At 37.3% G+C, this 25,725-nt stretch overlaps 1 protein-coding gene across 2 annotated transcripts in view; it reads right to left on the bottom strand.

Moving 5' to 3' along the window:
* The window catches only part of CDC73 (cell division cycle 73), a 134,011-nt gene that overhangs the window by 91,263 nt on the left and 17,023 nt on the right, over nucleotides 1–25,725 (bottom strand). For both annotated transcript variants that reach the window (XM_064276486.1, XM_064276487.1), the window contains exons 7-9: nucleotides 13,843–14,059; nucleotides 8,393–8,491; nucleotides 1,785–1,863 (exon numbers count right to left, since the gene is read on the bottom strand). In XM_064276486.1, the coding sequence (XP_064132556.1) occupies nucleotides 1,785–1,863; nucleotides 8,393–8,491; nucleotides 13,843–14,059 (395 nt within the window). The remainder of the gene's footprint in view (nucleotides 1–1,784; nucleotides 1,864–8,392; nucleotides 8,492–13,842; nucleotides 14,060–25,725) is intronic.

Below are 25,725 nucleotides of genomic sequence, written 5' to 3' on the forward strand. Positions count from 1 at the left end.
AGTATATTACATCTGACAATTCAATAGTAAAACAGAGCCTTGAACATACCATAGATACGTAGTTGAATTATACACTAGAGAAGATAAAAACTTTACAAAGGACACTAGTCTCAAAAATATACTCAATATATACCAACAAGCCTATTGTGTAGAAGCTGATTAAGACTGTCTCTGTAATAATGTTCAAATGTCATATAGTTGGTTGGTAATATCAAAAATTTGACTGAATAATTTCAAAACCACCAAATTATTTACTCCTAATATTTGATTATAGTATGGTATAGCAATCAATATCATGAGATATGATACTATAAGTAGCATCACAGTTTTATTTTTTTAACTAACAGGAAAGCTGTATTCCAAAAGTATAATCATAAGGCATATGTTATCAATTCTGTAGAAAAGCAAAGCTGTAAATAGTGATTGGGGTACCAGGACAGAGTCCCAACAGGCTTTATATCGGAGTCAATGAACTTTTTCATCTCTAACACAACCACTGAATTCTGCAGGTGTAGGACAAAAGCAGCATAGACAATACACATGAACAAATGGGTACAACCTGATTTGGCCCAGTATGCCAAGCCCTGCTTTACGTAATTCATTTTACAAGAAAAACATTGCAGTGATAAGAGAATGGAACACTGTCTTTCTATGGCCATAACTGGTACACTCCTTTATCCAGTAAATGAAGTCAGAACACAAAATTCACTGAATCAAAGCAACATGTTCTTTAAAGAAACATAAATGGAAATTTAAACCCTGGTGGCGTAGTGGTTAAGTGCTACAGCTGCTAACCAATAGGTCGGCAGTTCGAATCCACCAGGCGCTCCTTGGAAACTCTATGGGGCAGTTCTACTCTGTCCTACAGGGTCACTGTGAATCAGAATCGACTCAACGGCACTGGGTTTGGTTTCGTTTTGGAAATGGAAAATTTAAGATTACGCAGAAAATAATCATAAATGTTAAATTTCTAGCTGTGCTTATCTCATTTTTTCCATGAATCAAGTCAAGATGAATGAATATCCCAAGAGGAAGTTAAGCTGACGACAGTCTCACCTCACTAGCCACCTTACTAATGTAGAAATGGTTTGCTGTTGCATTGGAAGTATATCACGTCGGCTACTGCAAAATTAGCCCACCCATCACTGCTCCAAGTCCATGCTTTCCAAGTTCTCAATTTATACATTTATCATTTGGAAAACATGATTCAATATATAGAATCTTCATTTAAAAATATAACTAGTATTACTTACAACAATCATTTACAGAGAACTTATTATGTACAAAGTATTATTCTAATGACTTTATATTTATTAACTAGTTTAATCTCCACAATAACTCTAAGTGGCAGTTCCTACTACTAGTAATACTGTAATTATATACACGAGGAAACTGAAACAAAGTACAGTTTAAATAACATGCCAAAGTTCAAAAACAAGTGTGCCATAGGTAATGTGGGTCCAAAAGCCATGCTGTTAGGCAGGAGTTAGCCACGTTTTTCTGTAAAGCGTCAGGCAGTAAATATTTTTAGGCTTTGCAGGCCATACAGTCTCTGTAGCAACAATTTAACTCTCCTGTTAGAGCGCAAAAGCAGTCATGGATGACACATAAATGAACGAGCACAGCTGTGATCCAATAAAACTTTATTTATTAAAAACATGCAATAGGGCAGATTCAGACTGCAAACCTTAGTTTATCAACTTTTTCTCCTAACCATAAGGCTATACCATCTCTCAAGTTCAGTGCAGCCGCTATAAGTAGATGATAAAAATTCAACAACTTGCCTTCTTTTCCTTTAAATCTTTCCTGGTCATATCTGTTGTAGGCAGCTGGGATAGGCTGTTTGGTACGCAATGTAGGATCCTGTAGAAAAGCAAATTGAGTTATATGTTAATATCCTTTAATTTTACTTATTTAATACTCATAATAAAGACCACAATAACCAAAAAAAACAAACCAAACTTATTGCTGTCGAGTTGATTCCAACTCATATTGACCCTACAGGACAGAGTAGAACTGTACCATGGGGTTTCCAAGGAGCACCTGGTAGACTGGAACTTTGACCTTTCGGTTAGCAGCTATAGCTCTAAACCACTATGCCACCAGGGTTTCCAAGACCAAAAAAGGAGTACTTATTTTCTAAACTTTTTTCTTACTACAGCCAATAAAGACAAAAAGCAGGAAAGAGACCACTAGTCACTTCATGCTTATTTTCAGAGTATTTTGTTTACTGCTAGAAGGGTTTTAGTAGAAAATTACGATCCTTATCAGGGACTTGGAAACTGTATGGGGCAGTTCTACTCTGTCCTATAGGGTCACTATGAGTCGGAATCGACTCAACAGCACTGGGTTTTTGGGTTTTTTATCAAGGACAAGCGAAAAGGACCCCAAGCGAAAAGGACCCCAAGCATACTTAAAAAAAAAAACTTACACAAAGACAAATGGTAAAATATTTAGAAACTGCAGAAACAAAATGAGTGTGCTTAAAATTTTCATTCTGGTTACTTAGGTTTCTTTACAACAAAAACTTTTTCCCTGTTAGAAGTACTTTGGAATGTTAAGCAGATAAGACAATGTAATTTTTCACTTGTTTGACTCACAAAAGATATACACCTCAAAAATAATATATAATCCTCTATACAGGATCAAACTAACAACAGCAATCTGAAAGATTCTTAAAATCTTAGAGGGCACTGAGTTCATGTTAATGAAAGAGGAACAACTCAGAGAAGGAAGGTGAGAACGTCTTCATAACTCAAAGAACGTAATCAATGTCACCGATTGCACACGCAGAAGCTTTTGAATTAGTGGATGTTTTGTTGTCCATATTCTCAACGAAAACAAAATAAATAAAATTTTTTAAAAAATAATAAACTCAAGAAATGAAAGAATATTCTACCTCCTATATGAATACATTTATTAAAACAAAAAGCCCAAAGTTTACTGAGCTGACATCTTACAGCCTTTTAACTGATTTATCAAGCAAATTGTTAACGTTTAAATTAAATAAACATGACAATTATGCTGATAAACCCATTGCAAAAGCGTAAGGCTGAAGTAATAAAGATGCTATTTTGTTTAAATACTTAGAACTGCTAATCTAATAATTCATAATTTATGTCTAAAACTCAGTCTGTAATAACCTAAAAAAAGCATTTTTAAAGAATATTCCTGCCAATGTAACGATGCATAATTTAACTCACAAGGGCTTTATATAAAACTCACAGTGTGAAATACTCTAAAAAAAAAATTTAAAGAGTATTTCCAAAACTGAGAAATCTACGGTCTTCAAAATGGCTGAAATACTCTTCATTTTGTTACACCTTACAATAGAATTCCACCCCAAGTATTAGTTCAAATAAAAGACACTAACACTACTCTAAATAAACACTCGTGTAGTCAAGAGCCAAGCATTAAATTTTCAAGTATTCTAATGACTGTGGAAATACAAAAAGAGTATTCATAGTCACAAAGATAACGGTTAAACGTTTTTAAGATTTGGTATCTATTTCCCACCAACTGCTATTCAAAATGTCAACCAATTCATAACTATAAACAACCTGTGCTTTCCCACCCTAGCACTGTGTCCTACCACTTTTTTCACTCATTTCCATCTCCACTGGGACTGTAAGCTCAAAGAGGGCAGGAACTGTGTATCTTTTTCACTCTTGTATCTCCAGATCCCAGGTGACAAACAGTAAGCACTTAAAGGCTTGCCGAGAAACAAGTAGAAGCATTTACCTAAATATCAACAAAAATCCACTAACTTTGAAGGTTAAATAACAATGATTTTTACAGACAAAACTACTAGATATTGCAAAGACTACATAATATTAATATTCTAGCGAATTTACTTTTAAAATATCTGCTCAAAATAGAAAGCATTTTACGTGTATATCTTTTCCTTTGTTGAATTATATGAAATTAAAATATGTATACTAGCTCTTGAATAAGAAGCTAGTTTGCTCTGTAAACCTTCATCGGAAGTACAGTAATAAAAAATAAAAATAAATAGGTGGAAAGATTTTCAACAAAACTGGGTAGTATGTTTGAGTTTAAATACAGGCTACATGTCATATATGAAATTGACTTTGTTTGGGAGGGTCCTAAGTGACACCTCAAAGAGTTAGGCAGTGGGCCCTCAGAACAGCTTAAAATGAGGTACAAAGAGAGGTCCACGTGACTGGTGAGCCGAAGAAACATGATACAGGCACCGAAATGCCAGATACCAACGACTTCAAAGGACCCCAAACTGGAAGGCAGCAGGAATTTACATTTATAATGAAGCTCAGTGATCCTCCCAAGAACCACTGAGTAGGTGTTAAGGATTAAAATGTGTCCCCCCAAAATAAGTGTTGTGAACTTAACCCCTATGGAAGCCCCCGTGGCAAAATGGTTAAATGCTACGGCTGCTAACCAAAAGGTCAGCAGTTTGAATCTATGCGGCAGTTGTACTCTGTCCTATACGGTCGCTGTGCCTTGATTAGGCTCCACTCAACGGGTTTGGTTTTAGTTGGTTTGTACCTCTGGTTATAACCCCATTTGGGAATGGGTTTTCCTTACTATGCTAATGAGGCAGTATTAGTATAGGGTGTGTCCTAAATCAATCTCTTTCGACATCCAAAAGAGCAAACTGAGCAAGCAACCCAGCAAGCAAGCAAAGATGGGGGAAGACAGACATTACATCACATGAGATCTCCAAGGAACCAAGAAACAGAAGCTGAAAAGAGACAAGGACCTTCCTGAAGAGCCAACAGAGATCTTCTAGATCCGGTACCCTGAATTTGGACTTATAGCCTCCTAAACTGTGAGAAAATAAATTTCAGTTTGTAGTATTTCTGTTACAGCAGCACTAGATAACTATGACAGAAAAACATCACAACCAGCTGAGGTGCTTGTTGAGGGCAAAAAGAATATGAAATGGGTGGTGGAAGATGGCAGTTCTAAATACCAGCTAAGGTAACGTGACCAGTGGAGAAACAAGGACTGCAACTGTTGAGTATTTCTTCCTTGTTTTGTTATATGTGTACGTGTGTGTGTGTGTGTGTGTGTGTGTGTATACAGACACAGCAAATATCTTCACCTTCTTCTGACCTTATCCCATTATATATTATAATATACAAGATGTAAAAGGGGCTAGTTCATTTTTAGTTGTATTATGTCAGGCTCAAAGTATGACTCTGACTCTGTAACTGTCTTAACAGAAAGATCATGTATGGTTTAAGGAGAAGTGTACAGGTTCCAAGTTGACAAGGGGGGGACTAAAATGGTTAATGTTATTTGTCAACTCGGTCAGGTTAGGATTTTCAGTGATTTGGCAGACACCATGCAATCATCTTCCATTCTGTGATCTCACGTGAGCAGCCAACCAGTTGAAAGGGGAGTTTCCTTGGGGAATGGTCCTGCCTCCAGTATATAAATGCATGTCCTGGGAAAGTTCGCTCTTGCTCTCTCTCTCTCAATCCTGCACTCTTCTTGTCATCTGACCTCTGGTTCTTGGGATATAAGCCTCCAGAAATCTTCAACCTGCTACCAGGTCTGCAGATTTTGGATTCGTTAGTCCTTGTAGCCACATGAGCCAGCAGAGGACTTCAGCCTTTTACCTGACCTACAGATTTGGGACTTGCCAGCCCCCGCAACCGTGTGTACCATTTCCTTGAAGTAAATTTCTATGTATCTATATATGTCTTGCTGGTTTTACCCCACTGAGAACTCAGACTAACAGAGGCTATATACAGTTTACCTAAAATAATTACTCAGAGGGCTATTCCTAATTAACCCCTCTCAGATTTTGACCCAGATTTGTCTCCAGTAATCAAATTGACTACATCTGTGAAAAGAGACAATGGAGAAGCTCAATACCATCAGTCACACCAAGGCCAGGGCCAACTGTGGAACAGACCATCAATTGCTCACATGCAAGTTCAAGATGAAGCTAAAGAAAATCAAAACAAGTTCACAAGAGCCAAAGTATGACCTTGAGTATATTTCACCTAAATTTCAGAGACCATCTCAAGGACAGATACAATGCACTGAACACTCATGACCAAAGACCACACAAGTTGGGGGATGACATCAAAGACATCACACATGAAGAAAGCAAAAGCTTATTAAAAAGACAAGAAAGAAAGACAAGACCAAAATGGATGTCAGAAGAGACTCTGAAACTTGCTCTTGAACATCAGGTAACTAAACTGAATAGAAGAAATGATGAAGTAAAAGCTGAATAGAAGACTTCAAAGGGCGGCTCAAAAAGACAAAATAAAATTTTATAAAGAAATGTGTAAAGACCTGGAGTTAGAAAGCCAAAAGGGAAGAGCACACTCAGCATTTCTCAAGCTGAAAAAACTGAAAGAAAAATTCAAGCCTCGAGTTGCAATACTGAAGGATTTTATGAGCAAAAAAACTAAACAATGCAAGAAGCATCAAAACCAGATGCAAAGAATATACAGTCACTGTACATAAAAAGGAAACCCTGGTGGCGTAGAAATTAAGTGCTACGGCTGCTAACTAAAGGGTCAGCAGTTCAAAACTGCCAGGCACTCCTTAGAGACTTTATGGGGCAGTTCTACTCTGTCCTATAGGGTCACTATGAGTCAGAATCAACTCAACGGCAACAGGTTTGGTTTTTTGGTTGGTACATAAAAAAATGGTTGACATTCAACCATATCAGAAGGTACCATACGATCAAATCAGGAACTGATGATGTTGAAGGAAGAAGTCCAAACAGCACTAAAGGCACTCGTGAAAAACAAGGGTCCAGGAACTGACAGAATACCAACTGAGCTGTTTCAACAAATGGATGCTTATCTATGCCAAGAAATTTGGAAGACAGCTTCCTGGCCAACCAACTAGAAGAGATCCATATTTGCACCCATTTCAAAGAAGGGTGATCCAACAGACTGTGGAAAATATAGAACAATATCATTAATATCAGATTCAAGTAAAATTTTGCTGAAGATAATTCAAAAACTTTGCAGCGGTACATCGTCAGGGAACTGCCAGAAATTCAAGCTGGATTCAGAAGAGAACATGAAATGAAGGATATTATTGCTGATGTCAGATGGATCTTGGCTGAAAACAGTGAATACCTGAAAGATGTTTACCTGTGTTTTATTAACTATGTAAAGGCATTTGACTAAGTGGCTCATAACAGATTCTGAATAACAATTCGAATAATGAGAATTTCAGAACACATAATTGTGCTCGTGAGGAACATGTACACAGATCGAGAGGCAGTGGTTCAAACAAAACAAGAGGATACTGCATGGTTTTAAATCAGAAAAGGTACACATGAGGGTTGTAGTCTTTCATCATACGTATTTAATCTGTATGCTGAGCAAATAATTGGAGAAGCTGGACTATATGAAGAAGAATGCATCATTCGAATTGAGGAAGACTCACTAACAACCTGCGATACGAAGATAACACAACCTTGCTTGCTGAAAGCGAAGAGGACTTGAAGCATTTACTGATGAAGATCAAAGACTACAGCATTCAGTACGGATAACGACTCAGCATAACGAAAACAAAAACCCTCACAACTAGACCAGTAAGCAATATCTCGATAAACAGAAAATATTGAAGTTGTCAAAAATTTCATTTCCCTTAGGTCCACAATCAATGCCCATGGAAGCAGCAGTCAAGAAATCAAAAGGCATATTGCATTAGGCAAATCTGTTTCAAAAGACCTCTTTAAAGTGTTAAAAAGCAAAGGTGTCACTCTGAGGACTAAGGTGTTCCTAGAACAACCCATAGTATTTTCAATCACCTGATATGCATGCAAAAGCTAGACGATGAATACGAAAGATCAAAGAACAATACCTTTCAAGTATGGTGTTGGCAAAGAATATTGAATATACCATGGATTACCAGAAGAACCAATAAATCTGTCTCAGAAGAAGTACTGCCAGAATCCTAACTGGAAGCAGACGGCGAGACTTCCTCTCACATACTTTGGACGTGTTACCAGGAGGGACCAGTCCCTAGAGAAGGACATCACGCCTGGCAGAGCAGAGGGTCAGAGAAAGAAAGGAAGACACTCGACAAGAGGGACTAACACAGCAGCTGCAACAATAAGTTCAAAGATAAAAACAGTTGTGAAGATAATACGGGACAGGCAGTGTGTCGTTCTGTTGTACACAGGTTCACTATGAGTCAGAACTGATTCAAGAGCACCTAATAACAACATGTCTCCAGGTAGTAATTACTGCTGAAGTAAGCATTTTTTAATGGTAAACGAGTTTTCATACTCTTCAGGTATGTAAAAACAGAAAAAGGTTTAGAATCTAGTGATCTAAAAATTTTTAAGATACCTTAAAAATTGTAACACTGAAATACAAGCACACTTTTATTAAAATTATTTATCATATCAGCAGTTAAACATTCTTACCACAGGCGCTGCATTTGGGGCTGGTCGCTGTTCAGGTGCCCGCCCTTCTTCTCTGGCTTTCACAGACTGAAGAATTGCAAAAATATTCTTGGAAAAATTCTAAAATATAAATGGATTTTAGTTAAGTTCACTTAAAATTAAACTATACAAAGAGAGTAAGGTCAGAATAAACAAGTTAAGCTTAAGTTTTCTTCTTATCAATTCTTCCCTACTATACACTTTTTTGAGCCAGAACATACTCGATGGCAACTGGTACACATCAAAATGAGGTATTATTATTATTCACATAAGTAAAAACCAACTCAAGAAATATGTAACTACTGCTGGGATACTGATCCAGATCCCAAATATCATAAACTTACTGTTATTAATTTTATCACTGTTATTTTCTTAAACTGAGTAGTTGGCTATGCTATTATTGTTCAGGGCCACTGAGTCAGTATTGACTACAAGAGACCCCACGTGAGGAAATGCCCCACAGGATTTTCAGGCTGTAATCTTTACAAGAACAGATTGCCAGGTCTTTTTCCAGGGCAGCTGCTGAGTGGGTTGGAACCGCTAACCTGTTGGTTAGCAGTCGAGCACTTAACCGCTGTACCACCACGGCTCCTAGCATAACTGGCTATGTGTATTCATATTCTGCATCTATTCTAATATATAATTGTGAATGAAGTTAATATTTAGCGCTAATATTTAAATAAATTAAAAACGTAACAGATTTGTTGTCAAAAGGGGCTTCTAATTCTCAAAGAAATCAAGTACTATATCCTCTTCTAGGTATACTTAATTCCAGTGCTAATATCAGATTGCTGCTACAGTTTACGTGAGATGCCGAAAATTTTGAGACTATTAGGGATCAATATGCACTTTTCAATGACTTGTAAGGTGGAAAGAATTTACATATAAACTTAATAAACTTTTGCATGAACTGTCTTAACATCCAACATAACTGACTGCTCTTGACTACTCCTTCCTTTGTGAAATATTCTTTCTTGGCCTTTTGAGATACTAATTCTCTCTTCATTTTCCCTGACGCGTATAATAGTTTCCTTGATAGTTGTTCTTAATCTGTCGGTCGCTCAACATTTTAAGAAATATGCATTATGCATCTACCATAAACCAAACATCATGCTTGGCAGTCGATATAATGATAACCAAGAGAGGCATGGTCCCTGCCTTCATGAACCGTACATTCTAATGAAGGAGACAAAAAGAAAAATAAACAAGTAATCACAGAGTAGGGTAAGACAGGAGATGTGCTAGAGAGTAACTCCGGGTAGGAGAGCGCCTTTAGCTTCATAGGTAGGCCAAGGAAGGTCTCGCTGAGAAAATGATGTGTGAGCCAAGAAATGAAAATAGAAATACACTGCACTATGCACATATCCAAGAGAAAAGTGCTTCAGGTAGAAGAGATCTTAGACACGAAAGTCAGTAGGTGCTAAAGAGCTCAGCTGATACAGGAACAGAAAAGCAGTCAGTGGGGCTGAAATATTGCGATAGTACTCACATTCCAGGCATACTCATTTTCTTTAAGTTCCTTAAATGCAACATGATTTCTCTTCTGTAGACAATCAAGCATACTGTTCCCTCCACTTGCACTACTCTTCCCAACAAACCCCTTCACCTACTTCACTCCCTTTTATCCTTTATTCTTTAGACTAAGTTAGCTGCCCTTGCTGAGTGACTACCTTATAATGGCACGTATCACAAGAACTGCTTATTTAATTTTCTGTTTCCTCCTAAAGAATATAACCTTTGTGGGAGCTAGGACCAATCCATCTCCAGTCAATGCCTAGCACAGTGCCTGGCTTGTAGATGTTACATATTTATACAAATAAATAGGTTCAGAAAATAAGAGGCAGTTTGAAATATAACTATTACTTTTGCCAGACTTATAGTATTATTTCCTGTTATTCTTTAGGACAGCAGGTGAAAGTATCAGGAACCCTTTACACTCTTAGAAATTACTGAGAGCTTAGGCTTGTCTAGGTTATATCTACCAATATTTTTCATATTAGAAATTAAAATGGAGATTTTTTAAAGAATTCCTCAAAAAATAAGAACTCTATTCCATGCAAACATAAATGACATATTGTTATGAAAAATTATTTTCCAAACACAAAAAAGTAGTAACAAGAAAGAACAAATCTGTTTTAATCTTCTTTTTGCAAATCTCTTTAATGTCTGGCTTAATAGAAGATAGCTGTATTCATATAGCTGCTGCTACTTTCAACATATGCTGTGGCATCTTGTTTTAGTCAAAAAATATGAAGAAAATCTAGCCTCAAGGATATGCAGTTAGAAAAGGGAGAGATATTATAATAGCTTTTCAGATAGTTGCTGATATTTTCCTTAGATAACTTACTAAAACAAAATTAAATGGTATGGTTTCTTAAAAATTAATCCAATATGGAAATCACATCCATATTTTGTCACTCTAAAATCCAGTGGTTTATCTTGTACTTTGAGCAGATCTTTTGCCCATGCGTGATCTTTTAACAGCGTGCACTGGTCATCTGGAAAACATCGAATCACTGAGTTATGTACATCTTCCAAATATTAACACATTTACTGATGTAATGTAAACAGATCATATTTGTTAATATCATCATAAGGAGTCCTGGGGACAAACAGTCAAGCGCTTGGCAGCTCACTGAAAAGCTGGCAGTGAGAACCCACCCAGTGGTTCCGCAGGAAAAAGATCTGGCAATCTGCTCTTGTGAAGATTACAGGCCAGACAATCCTATGGGGCAATTCTACTGTCACACAGGGTTGCTAGAAGTCAAAAATCAACTCAACGGCACCTAACAAACAACAACAACATCACCATGGATTTCATCAGAAGAATCTTGAAGAAGTGGGACATTGTTAAGGTCTCAGTGGCAGAAAGGAAACTGCACAATTCTCTCAGGAAAGCTCACATTTCATCACTGGCAACAAATACTGTCAGGTGCTCTCCTTGAAGCAACAAGCTTACTTCCTTCGTTTCTGAAAAAATAATCTGCCAAATATCAAAGTCTGAATAACAGTTATTCAAATAAAAAACAATTTTCCATGAAAAAGTAGTTGGTTAGGCTCAAAAGGTAAACAACGGCATAAGTGCTGTTCATGGGGACAACCATCCTACTGTGTAATGAAAAAGTACTTTATGCAAATTTCCCATTTCATCACATAAAATATTCAAAAGATGTAAAACTAAGGGTCAAGACTTAATAAAATAAATAACTTTTAGAACCTCATGAGGACATTATTCAGTGGCAAAGAACAAAACGGCTACTAGTAAAGTTTGGTGATACTGCCTTGACTCTCGCCAAGGTTCCAGTGATTTTCCCAACCATTGCTTTTTCACCATCGGTGCAAATAACAACAGTGAAAAACGCAAATAAAATGTTATGAAAATCGAATTATCATTATTTTTAAGATAATAAAGTGTCAAGTAAGGTATATAAGCTCAAGAAGGATCAGTCAAATCATTACTATTGGATATTTTTGGGTGGCAGTCTTCCATACGACAATGATTATCTTCCTTTACTAATCTCTTTTTATCAATTGTCAACAATTACAATATGCTAACTTGTATAAATAATTTTAAAAGTATGTTTTATTAATGGCAGGAAACAATTAGGTTGCTTTATTCTGGGTGCTTGCAATAGTCACATAACAGTACAAAATAATATATATTTCTTGTGGAATACTGAATCTGTATTTTGTTTCTGAAACTCAGAAAAAAAGAAAAGTTCTAAAAACTGTTAATAATGAAGGACTGACTAAAATCTTAGGGCTCTTTAGTGCGATTAATACCTAAGAGTATTTTTTCAGTTTACCAGATGAAAATGGCATACACAGACTATCATCAATAAATATTTATTTCTGATTTTTAAAAATGTTAATACTCATAAAAGCAAACCTTGCTACTAAACAATTTCTAAATTATTAACTTATTTTTAAAAAGCTACAGTGGTGCCACAACATTAAATCAGAACTAGTACTAAATTTTAAAATGATGGTACAATCCTGCCATCTAGAGCTCAAAGAAAATTGTTCATCTGAGTTATCTGAAAATTTAATGCTTGGTCTAAAATAAGGCTGGGCATATCACCTATGTTTTCTTCCTTTATCATGAGTTTCAATAATCATGACAAACATTGGTATAACAATAAAAGTCACAATATTATTCAAGTATTGGCCATATTTGGCAGTCAAATTGAGTATCAACAGGTTACTTTATTGCAAATACAAAAATGGAATGGCTGTTTACTCAATTTCTCAGGTTCCTTTATAATCCTAAAGTGTAGAGGATAATCTCTGCCTCAAATACTTTTTAGAACAATTCAGAGTACAAAAGAAAAAGAATGAATCCTTTTCTTCATATACTCTTTTTCCAGTAGCTCTGTTCCCATTAAAATGTCATAAAATAAAATTAAGTCTAAAAAAACAAACCAAACCCAGTGCCGTCGAGTCGATTCCGACTCATAGTGACCTGTGAGAACCCTAAAATTCTGCAACCACAATCAGCCTGCCTAGAACAATGTTAAAGCTCAATTTTATCAGTAATCTCCCAAACATCTTTAAATGTTATTTACCAAATCATCACTACTAACCAGTTAGTCACTGGAAAATTAACACTTAAAACACAAAATTGAGGGAGTAGGGGACGAAAAGAAAGATGAAAATATGTAAAACAAAGTAAATTTTTTGGAAATTCATTAAGATACTGAACAATCAGTATCTTTCAAATTTTAATGTTTCAAAATTTAAAGTACACATCTTCTCTGACCTGCAATTCTCCTTTCAGGAATCAATTCTTTTGTCATATACACATAAACGTATAAAGGTACATGTACAAGGAAGTTCTTCATTGCATTATTTGTAATAGAGAGAATGAAAGAGAGGAAGGGAGAGACAAAGGAAGAGGCAGCAAGGGAGGTAAGGAGGAAGGTACACAGGAAGAGCAGGAGAAAAACTCCACTATCCTGGGGGGGAAAAACCTCCATTAAAAAGAAACAAATCTTGCTACATCCACACAACAAAATAATGAAATATACTCAATATCTGCTGACTGATCTTCATAAGTTCTCTACTTAGTGGGGGAAAAAAATTGATGATGACATTAACATCCAGAGAGCTTATCATCAATATTTCCAGTATCCACTAATTTCAAGCAACACATGACTCAACAGGAAAATTGGTCCACCCTGTGAATTTACAAATGATGTGTACATAAAAGGGCTTGCATTTTGAATCACGGTTTTCAATCAGCTTTTGGTAACCAATAAGCATCTGCTTAAACGGAATAATAAATATGGCTACCCAGAAATCTGCATTACTAACTTTTCAAAGGGATAAAACCTGAAACCTCCTCCTCATAGCAAATTTTAACCAATTCTATAACCAATCACAGATTAAATATACACATGCACTCTAACAAATGAATAAAATATTTGAATTACCTTTCCTGTGCTTTGTAAGATAGTTGTTCGTGTCCTCCACACTCTCTCTCTGCTGACAATATCTCGGGTCACATCTACTTCAGCATCTACAAAACTCCTTTGTTTAAGGGCAGTTATATCATCATCTAGATCAGTCTTGATAGTAGATCTTTTCTTAGCCATAATTTTGGCTTTGATGGCAGCAATTTTTTCCACTGACATAGCTTCAGACAAAGACCTAAAAGGTAATTTCTTAATTTTCACATTAAGGATCTCACAAACACATCATAAATATACATATTTTCATACATACATACATATATATATGTATATATATATATGTTACTGGTAAAAACATTTCATTTTTAAATGGCAATAAAGTTTTCTTCCTATCTGTAAAATTGACATACTCGGTATTTTGTAATTAGAAAAGGTTTTTATAAAGGTTTACTTTTTGATACTACTCTAAGAGCAAGTTACTAATCTCTTATAAAGGTAACTGCAACAAAATCCTTCACATGTGATTTTTCATATATTCCCAAAAAGAGCAGTAATCTATTAATATGGGTTTTTTAAAAATATTTTGTAAGACTTTCATTTGCTAACTCCCTCTCTACCAGTGGAAATCATATAAAACACACAGTCCACCCTGGAAAAGGGGTTACAAACTGATTCTGTAGAGAATCCAAAGCCTAGATTGCCCATGAAATGTATTTCAATGTTTCAAATCAATATGTCATAGCATACACTGTATAGATTTTATAGATGACAGAGACTTCTAACTGCATGCCATATAAGCATAGCATTCCTTTTAATCTCTAGAAGATGAAACCACATCTTGAACGATTTTCTTTTTCCCCTTTTTAGTTATCTTTTGGATAATGGGCAAAATAGCAAAAAGGGGCTGTGCTTTCAATAACTTAACAATGAAAGCACAGCTTCCATAAGATGATAATCTTATGCACACTTAATGTCTTTTTTTATCATGTAAAACAGAACAAGAGTTTAAAGTGTTGGGGTACCTTAACAACCACTGACAAAAATATTACTTTAGTCACAAGACAAAAATTTTTAATTATGTTTAGGCAAAATCTGAAAAAAGGAGAGAAATTTCTGCAGGTGTCATCATAGTAGTACTATTCTCAGGCGTCGAGTCGATTCCAACTCACAGCAACCTGATTTAACAGAGTACAACTGCTCCATAGGGTCCCCTTGGCTGTAATCTTTACAGGAGCAGATTGCCAGGTCTTTTCTCCCACGGAGTCGCTGATGGGTTTGAACCTCCGACATTTCAGTTAGCAGCCAAGCCCTTAACCACTGTGCCACCAGGTCTCTATGGCAGTATTACACAGTATGTTATTTTATTATAACTGGTATAAAAATACTTTACAGCAGACGCTCAACATGCATCTGATATGTGACTCACTTTGTATAATACTTTGCAACTTTCTCCTAAAATCTAGAGCATACTAACGTAACTTGGACCAAAATTAAATACTTTTCGAAACTACAATCAAGCCTTAAAATCTATATTGGACTTTTGCCACCAGCCAAGATAAAGTAACACAAACTGAATTAATCCTCCCATGTTGAAACAACCAGTCAAAATATACGAAATGATGGTCCTCTAGACACTGGATATCAAGCAATGAAGGCAAGTGAACCCTGGAGTATGAAAAGTACACAATGTGAGCCCTATGACTGCCCTAGCTTACTGCCTTAAGAGTTTCCTAAGACATGATGGAGAAGGGAGATGGAGAACTTAGGAAACTTCATGAGTTCAGGAAAAGGAGCTGACAGTCCAGGAAGAAGAGGGTGGCTCAAGTTCAAAGGACAGAGTACCTGAGAAGATAAAGCTGCAGAGAGGGCAGAATTCCAGCAGAACACTAAAACTGGGAAAAGAACCACCTAAGAAGATTAAAAGGAACAATGCCCAGCACCCACACAGGGTCAAGAATAGTATCGGTTCCCATTAGTCAAACTGAAAGCTCAAATTCATGCAGCACTAGGTAAACTACTCAGAATGGTCTTGCCTCAGCAGGAGAGATCAACCCTAACTGAACACTCTTAAAATAACAAAAATCTAGAATTCAACAAGGTAGAATTGACAATGTCCAAGATTCAACCAAAGATTATACGGCATGCAAAGAAGCAGGAAAATATAAACCAGAATGAGAGAAATATTGATCAAAACCAACTGTAAACTGCTAGATGTTAGATTTAGCAAACACATTAAGACAGTGATTGTAACTATAGTCCGTATTTTCAAAAAGTTAAGTAGAGACACAGAATATATTAAAAAGGATCAAAAACCTTCCAGGGATGAAAACCACAATGATGGAGACTAAAAACATATGAGAATGCAGAATAAATGATGAAGGAGCTTGAGGACACAACAAAAAATATCCAGTATGAATGGAAACAATCCATGAAAGAAATAACAATCACTGAGCTGTCAGACAACTTCAAGTGGCATTTGAATAACTGAAGTCTGGAAATGAAAGACAGAAAAAAACATTTGAAGAAAAACATGACAAAAATTTTCCATATCTGGCAAAAGTTATAAACCCAAAAATACCCCCAAAAAGCTAAATGGACAACAAGCATGAAGAAAACTTCTCCCAGTCATGTCTTATTTAAATGGCTCAAACCAGTGATAGATAAAATCTTAAAAGTAGAGGGGGAAAAAAAAAGACACATTTCATAAAATAAATAAAACCAGATTTCTAATCGGAAACAATGCAATCAAGACAGTGAAACAACACCTTTTAAGCACTTAAAAAATGTTATCTAGAAATCTGTATAGAGTGAAAATCTCTTTAAAAAAATATGGATGCAATAAATACTGTTTCAGACATACAAAAACTGAAAGAGTTAATTACCAGCAGACGTGTACAAAAAGAAATATTAAAACAAGTTCTTCATGTGGAATTAACACAACGAGTATATGAATTTATAAACAGTGCAGAGCACTAGAAACGGTATCTACATGTATAAATATTGAAGAATGTTTTTCTCATTACTTAAATTTCTTCAAAAGATTACTGTTTAAAACATATAATAAAAATAATTCCTAATGTTTATATAAAAAAAAATGTTTATAGCCTGTGTATAAGAAAAATATCTGACAATAATATGACAAACGCCACGAAAGGAAAAATGGAAGTACACTACTGTAACCCTACAGGACAGAGTAGAACTGCCCCAAAAGGTTTCCAAGGAGCAGTTGATAGATTCTAACTTCTGACCTTTTGGCTAGCAGCCAAGCTCTTGAGCACTGCGCCACCAGGGATCCGTATTATATGAGAAGAGGTAAAATATCACTTAAAGGTAAACTGATACTATATCCCACTATTGTTCTTAGGTGCCACTGAGTTGCTCCTGACTCATGGCGATAGTATGTACAACAGAACAAAACATCGCCTGGTCCTACGTCATGCTAACAATTGTTATGCTTGAGCCCATTGTTGTAGCTACTGTGTCAATCCATCCCTTTGAAGGTCTTCTGCTTTTTCACTCACCCTCTACCTTACCAAGCATGATGTCCGGACTAGTCCCTCCTGATACTAAGCCGAAAGTATGTGAGAAGTCTTAATTCTAAAGAGTATACTAGTTGTACTTCTTCCAACACAGATTTGTTGGTTCTTTTGGTTGTAGTTGTTGTTTGGTGCTGTCGAGTCTCTTCCGACCCTATGCGTGACAGAACGAAACAGTGCCCGGTCCTGTGCCATCCTTACAATCATTGTTATGCTTGAGCTCATTGTTGCACAGCCACTGTGTCAATCCACCTTGTTGACGGTCTTCCTCTTTTCCACTGACCCTGTACTCGGCCAAGCATGATGTCCTTCTCCAGGGGCTGATCCCTCCTGACAACATGTCCAGAGGATATAAGACGCAGTCTCACCATCCTTGCTCTAAGGAGCATTCTGGTTGTACTTCTTCTAAGACAGGTTTGTTCGTTCTTTTGGCAGTCCATGGTATATCCAATATTCTTTGCCAACGCCACAATTCAAAGGCATCAACTCTTCTTCAGTCTTCCTTAATTCACTGTTCAGCTTTCACATGCATATGATGTGACTGAAAATACCATGGCTTGGGTCAGGCGCACCTTAGTCTTCAGGGTGACGCCTTTGCTATTCAGCACTTTGAAGAGGTCCTTTGCAGCAGATTTGCCCAACGCAATGTGTCTTTTGATTTCTTAACTGCTGCTTCCATGGCTGAAATCCTTCACAACCTCAACTTTTCTCCATTTATCACGATGTTGCTCATTGGTCCAGTTGTAAGGATTTTTCTTTTCTTTATGATGAGGTGTAATCCATACTGAAGGCTGGGGTCTCTCATCTTCATTAGTAAGTGCTTCAAGTCCTCTTCACTTTCAGCAAGCAAGGCTGTGTCATCTGCATAACGCAGGTTGTTAATGAGTCTTCCTCCAATCTTGATGCCCCGTTCTTCATATAGCCCAGCTTCTCGTATTATTTGTCCAGCATACAGATTAAATAGGTATGGTGAAAGAATACAACCCTGATGCACAACTTTCCTAACTTTAAACCAATCAGCATCCCCTTGTTCTGTCCAGACAACTGCCTCTTGATCTATGTAAAGATTCCTCATGAGCACAATTAAGGGTTCTGGAATTCCCATTCTTCGCAATGTTATCCATAGTTTGCTATGATCCACACAGTCGAATGCCTTTGCATAATCAATAAAACACAGGTGAACATCCTTCCGGTATTCTCTGCTTTCAGCCAGGATCCATCTGACATCAGCAATGATATCCCTGGTTCCACATCCTCTTCTGAAACTGGCCTGAATTTCTGGCAGTTCCCTGTCGATATACTGCTACAGCCATTTTTCAATGATCTTCTGCAGAATTTTGCTTGCGTGTGATATTAATGGTATTGTTCTATAATTTCCACATTCGGTTGGATCACCTTTCCTGGGGATAGGCATAAATATGGATCTCTTCCAGTCAGTTGGCCAGGAAGCTGTCTACCATATTTCTTGCCATAGACAAGTGGGCGCCTCCAGCGCTGCATGTGTTTGTTCAAACAGTTCAATTGATATTCCATCAATTCCTGGAGCCTTGTTTTTCGCCAGTGCCTTCAGAGCAGCTTGGACTTCTTCCTTCAGTACCATCGGTTCCTGATCCTATGCCACCTCTTGAAATGGCTGAATATCGACTAATTCTTTTTGGTATAACAACTCTGTGGATTCTTCCATCTTCTTTTGGTGCTTCCTGCATCATTTAATATTTTCCCCATGGAATCCTTCACTAGTGCAACTCGACGGTTGAATTTTTTCTTCAGTTCTTTCAGGTTGAGAAACGCTGAGCGTGTTCTTCCCTTTTGGTTTTCCATCTCCAGCTCTTTGCACATGTCATTAGAATACGTTATTTTGACTTCTCGAGCAGCCCTTTGAAAACTTCAGTTCTTTTACTTCATCAATTCTTCCTTTTGCTTAGCTGCTCCACACTCAAGAGCAAGTTTCAGAGTGTCCTCTGACATCCATCTTGGTCTTTTCTTTCTTTCCTGTCTTTTCAGTGACCTCTTGCTTTCTTCATGGATGATGTCCTTGATGTCACTGTACAACTCGTCTGGTCTGCGGTCACTAGTGTTCAATGCATCAAATCTATTCTTGAGATGGTCTCTAAATTCAAGTGGGATATATTCAAGGTCATATTTTGGCTCTCGTGGACTTGCTCTGATTTTCTTCAGTTTCAGCTTGAACTGACATATGAGCAATTGATGGTCTGTTCCACAGTCGGCCACTGGCCTTGTTCTGACTGATGATATTAAGCTTTTCCATCATCTCTTTCCACAGATGTAGTCAATTTGATTTCTGTGTGTTCCATCTGGTGAGGTCCATGCGTATAGTCGCCGTTTACATTGGCGAAGGAAGGTATCTGCAATGAAGAAGTCGTTGGTCTTGCAAAATTCTATCATTTGATCTCCGGCATTGTTTTTATCACTAAGGCCATATTTTCCAACTATTGATCCTTCTTCATTTCCAACTTTCGTATTCCAATCACCAGTAATTATCAATACATCTTGATTACGTATTCGATCAATTTCAGACTGCAGCAGCTGATAAAAATCTTCTATTTCTTTATCTTCGGCCCTAGTGGTTGGTGCATACATTTGAAGAAGAGTCATATTAACTGGTCTTCCTTGTAGGCGTATGGATATTATCCTATCACTGACAGCACTGTACTTCAGGATAAATCTTGAAATGTTCTTTTTGATGATGAATGCAACACCATTGCTCTTCAAGTTGTCACTCCCAGCATAGTAGACTATACAATCGTCCAATTCAAAATGGCCAATACCAGTCCATTTCAGCTCACTAATGCCTAGGATATCGATGTTTATGCATTCCATTTCATTTTTGATGATTTCCAATTTTCCTAGATTCATACTTCGTACATTCTAGGTTCCGATTATTAATGGATGTTTGCAGTTATTTCTTCTCCTTTTGAGTCACGCCACACCAGCAGATGAAGGTCCCGAAAGCTTTACTCCACCCCCGTTATTAAGGTCAACTCTTACTTTGAGGAAGCAGCTCTCCCCCAGTCATCTTTTGAGTGCCTTCCAACCTGGGGGGCTCAACTTCCAGCACTCTATCAGACAATGTTCCACTGCTACTCATGAGGTTTTCACTGGCTAATGCTTTCCAGAAGTAGACTGCCAGGTCCTTCTTCCTAGTTTGTCTTAGCCTGGAAGTTCAGCTGAAACCTGTCCTCCATGGGTGACCCTGCTGGTATCTGAATACCGGTGGTATAGCTTCCAGCATCACAACAACACACAAGCCCCCACAGTACAACAAACAGACAGTGCAATAAGGAAAGGAAAAGCAATAAAAGACATCCAGTTTGGAAAGGAATAAATAAAGATGTCTTTCTGCGTATACAACATGATTGTCTATGTAGAAAATCAAGTTAACAGAATTAAAAGAGCTTAGAAAGATTGCAAGACATAAGATCAACACACGAAAATCACTGTATTTCTATATTAGCAAGAAATAATCAAGCATTGAAATTTCAAAATATATCTTTTAAAATAGCATCAAAAAACATGGAATACTTATGTATAAATTTGACAAAAGATGCATCACACTTGAACTGAAAATTATGATACGTTGCTGAGAGAAATTAAAGACCTAAATATGTCTCCACAAGTTACTGGGTGGTGCAAGGGATTTGTGATCGGCAAGTAACCTAAACCTTGGGAGTTCAAACTCACCCAGTGGCGCTATAGAAGAAGGTCTGGCAATCTGCTTCCACAAGGATTACAGACAAGAAAACCCTATGGAGCAACTGTACCCTTTAACACGAGGTCACCACAAGTCGGAACTGATTTGATGGCAATGGGTTTGGTTTGGAAGTTTTTTGTTGTTGTTGTTAAATATCTCTCCATAAATGGAGGAGTAAACTTTGGCGAGATGTCAGAACATTCAATGTTATTAAATTGTCAATCTCTTCAAATTAACCTATAAATTCAACTGAATCCCAATCATAATCCCAGCAGGCACTTTGGTAGAAACTGACAATCTGCTAATTTCAAAACTCATATGGAAATACAAAGGCTCTAGAATAATGAAACAGCCTTGAAACAGAAGAACAAAGTTGGAGGGCTAACACTATCTGATTTCAAGTCTTATTATAAAGGGAACAGTAACTATAACAGTGTGGCAATGGCATAAAGACAAACAGATCAGGAAACATAACGGTTCCAAACGCAAACCTACACATATACTAACAATCGGTTTTTTACAAAGTGCAAAGGCAATTCAGTAGAGACCAACATAGCTGGAACAAATGGTCATCCATTTGCACAAAACTGAACTTCAATCCCTATCTCATAAGAAAAAAAATGAACCTCAAGCCATATCTCATGGCATTAAAAAAAAAACTAAGTGGATCATACACTTAAATATAAATTCTAAAACTTCTACAGGTAAGGAGACAATCTTTGTTGACCTTGTTTAGCAAAAACTTCTTAGATACTACACCAAAAGCACAATCCACAAAGAATACATTGATAAACAGGTTTCACCAAAATTATACAATTTTCTTTGCACAGCTGATTATATTGTAATTCCTGTTAATGAGCTGTACACCTGTAATAGATGAAATGGCAAAAATTACGTGATAGATATGTTTACAACAATGCCAAAAAAAAAAAAAGAGTAGGTGCTAAGGCTACTTATGTACAACCAAATACCTCATGGGATTTGGTTCTTTGGTTTGGAAGTTTAGGGTCATGGTTTAATGGAACATCCCAGTTGATTGGCCTAATAATGTATTAGTGCTTCTGTTCTATCTCCTAGTTCACTGTGTAGTGCCTGGGTTCTTAAAAAGCTTGTAAGCCACCATCCAAGGCACAACAATTGGTCTCTATTCACCTGGAACAACACAAGAAGGAGCCCCAGGAATAGGAGGAGGATCTGGAATACATGGTTAACTGCCTCCATGAACAACATTCTCCTTTGCCATGGGACCAGAAGAATTTGATGGTGCCCACCTAGCATTACTGAACACTTGGATCAAAGATTCCACAGAAGACTCCTGATCAAAAGGGGAAAAACACAGAGAATTTCAAACTCTCATGGACTCTAGACTTTCTGGAGCTATGGTGAGTGGAAAAGAACTCCCAAAACTGTTGCACTGAGATAGTATATAAACCTGAAATCAAAAATACTCCCTAAAGTCATCTTAAAACCAAACAATAGTTTAGCTTAACCAGTTAAAAAGGTCTGCCTTAAAAAATGAAACAGGACCCATACCTCACACCATGCACAAAAATTAACTCCAAGTAGATCAAAGACCTAAACATAAAGACTAAAAGGATAAAGATCATGCAAGAAAAAATAGGGACAACGTTAGGAGCCCTAATACAAGGCATAAACAGAATACAAAACATTACTAAAAATGATGAAGAGAAACCAGATAACTGGGAGCTCCTAAAAACAAACACCTATGCTCATCCAAAGACTTTACCAAAAGAGTAAAAAGACCACCTACAGACTGGGAAAAAATTTTCAGCTATGTCATCTCCGACCAGCGCCTGATCTCTAAAATCTGTATGATTCCGTTAAAACTCCACCACAAAAGGACAAACAACCCGATCAAAAAGTGGGCAAAGGATATGAACACACACTTCACTAAAGAAAATATTCAGGCAGCCAACAGATACATGAGAAAGTGCTCTCGATCATTAGCCACTAGAGAAATGCAAATTAAAACTATAATGAGATTCCATCTCACTCCAACAAGGCTGGCATTAATCCAAAAATCACAAAATAATAAATGTTGCAGAGGCTGCGGAGAGATTGGAACTCTTATACACTGCCGGTGGGAATGTACAATGGTACAACCACTTTGGAAATCTATCTGGCGTTTTCTTAAAATGTTAGAAATAGAACTACCATACAACCCAGAAATCCCACTCCTCGGAATATACCCTAGAGAAGTAAGAGCCTTTACACAAACAGATATCTGCACACCCATCTTTATTGCAGCCCTGTTTAAAATAGCAAAAAGCTGGAAGCAACTAAGGTGTCCGTCAATGGACGAATGGATAAATAAATTATGGTATATTCACACAATGGAATACTATGCATTGATAAGGAAGAGTGAGGAATCTGTGAAACATTTTATAACTTGGAGGAACCTGGAAGGCATTATGCTGAGTGAAATCAGTCAGTTGCAAAAGGACAAATATTGTATAAGACCACTATTGTAAGTTCTTGAGAAATAGTATAAACTGAGAAGAACATATACTTTTGTCGTTACGAGGCGGGGAGGGAGGGAGGGCAGGAGAGTGTTTTTTACTGATTAGTTAGTAGATAAGAACCACTTTAGGTGAAGGGAAGGACAATACTCAATACAGGGAAGGTCAGCTCAACTGGACTGGACCAAAAGCAAAGAAGCTTCCAGGATAAACTGAATGCTTCGAAGGTCAGCAGAGCAAGGGCGGAGGTTTGGGGACTATGGCTTAAGGGGACTTCTAAGTCAACTGGCAAAATAAATTCTATTATGAAAACATTCTGCATCCCACTTTGAAATGTGGTGTCTGGGGTCTTCAATGCTAACAAGCGGCGATCTAAGATGCATCAATTGGTCTCAACCCAACCGAAGCAAAGGCGAATGAAGAACACCAAGGTCACACGACAACTAAGAGCCCAAGAGACAGAAAGGGTCACATGAACCAGAGACCTACATCATCCTGAGACCAGAAGAACTAGTTGGTGCCCGGCCACAATCGATGACTGCCCTGACAGGGAGCACAATAGAGAACCCCTGAGGGAGCAGATCAGTGGGATGCAGACCCCAAATTCTCATAAAAAGACCATACTTAATGGTCTGACTGAGACTAGAGGAACCCCAGCGGTCATGGTCCCCAAACCTTCTGTTGGCACAGGACAGGAACCATCCCCGAAGACAACTTATCAGACATGAAAGGGACTGGACAGTGGGTAGGAGAGAGATGCTGATGAAGCGTGAGCTACTTGTATCAGGTGGACACTTGAGACTGTGTTGGCATCTCCTGTCTGGAGGGGAGATGGGAGGGTAGAGAGGGTTAGAAACTGGCAAAAAGGTCAAAGGAGAGACTGGAGGGAGCGAGCAAGCGGGCTGACTCATTAGGGGGAGAGTAAATGGGAGTATGTAGTAAGGTGTATATAGGCTTACGTGTCACAGACTGACTTGATTTGTAAACTTTCACTTAAAGCACAATAAAAATTATTTTAAATAAATAAAATAGAAAAAAAAAAGGTCTGCCTTGAGCATTATACCTTTTTAAGAACTATTTTAATGGGATCAAATTGATAACAGCAACTCAAAAGATTAGATAGGAATTTTAGGGGACAGTGAATTTATATTAAAGAGGGAGGAGAACCGCTACACAACTCAAAGAATGTAATCAATGTCCCTACACTGTACATGTTGAAACTGTTGAAATGGTGTATGTTTTGTTATGTATATTCTCAACAATGAAATAAATAAAATGTAGAAAAAAAATAAAATTTTCTACTTTTTGACAGGTTATTGTTCAGAGAATGTAAAAACAAGCCACAGACAGAATAGTTCAAAGCATGCATCTAAAAAAAAAGGACTTTTATCCAGAACATATAACAAACCCTCGAAACTCAATACAACATTAAACAACCCAATTTAAAAAATGGGCAAAAATTTGGAAAAACACTTCACAAAAAATAGGACGGCAAAAGTACATGAAACGATGCTCACAACATCAGTTATCGTTAGTGAAATACAAGATAAAACCACAATGAGATATCACTACACACCTTTTCGAATGGCTAAAATTAAAAAGACTGACCATACCAAGTATTGACAAGAACGCTGAGAAACTCACACTGCTGGTAGCAATGTAAAATGGTACAATAACTTCGGAAAACAGTTTCATGCTTTCTTAAAAAGTTAAACCCACACTACCATATGATCCAGCCATTCCACTCTTCAATGAACGTTCATAGCAGCTTTACGTGTAATAGCCAAAAAATGGCTAAAACCCAAATGTCCATCAGCAGGCGACCAGATAAACAAACGGTGGGACATCCATAGCAAGAAGAAGGAATAAACTAATGATACACCCAGCATCGTAGGTGACTCTAAAATAACTGTGCTATGTAAAAGAAAACAGAGGAAAATAACACCTCTACTATATAATTCCATTTATAAAGAATTCTAGAAAAAAAACAATTAATCTACAGTAACAGGTCTTCAGTTGCCACCGGAGAAGAGGACGCCGGCTAGGCGGGAGCATGGCATTAGAGAAGAGCACAGGAAGCCTACAGGGTGACGCCGATGCTCATTTTCTGGACTGGTTGACTAGGTGATGGTTTCACAGCCTGTATACTTTAAGTATGTGCAGTTTATTTTATATC

The sequence above is a fragment of the Loxodonta africana genome, chromosome 25 (assembly GCF_030014295.1).
Source record: "Loxodonta africana isolate mLoxAfr1 chromosome 25, mLoxAfr1.hap2, whole genome shotgun sequence".
Classification (NCBI taxonomy): Eukaryota; Metazoa; Chordata; class Mammalia; order Proboscidea; family Elephantidae; genus Loxodonta; species Loxodonta africana.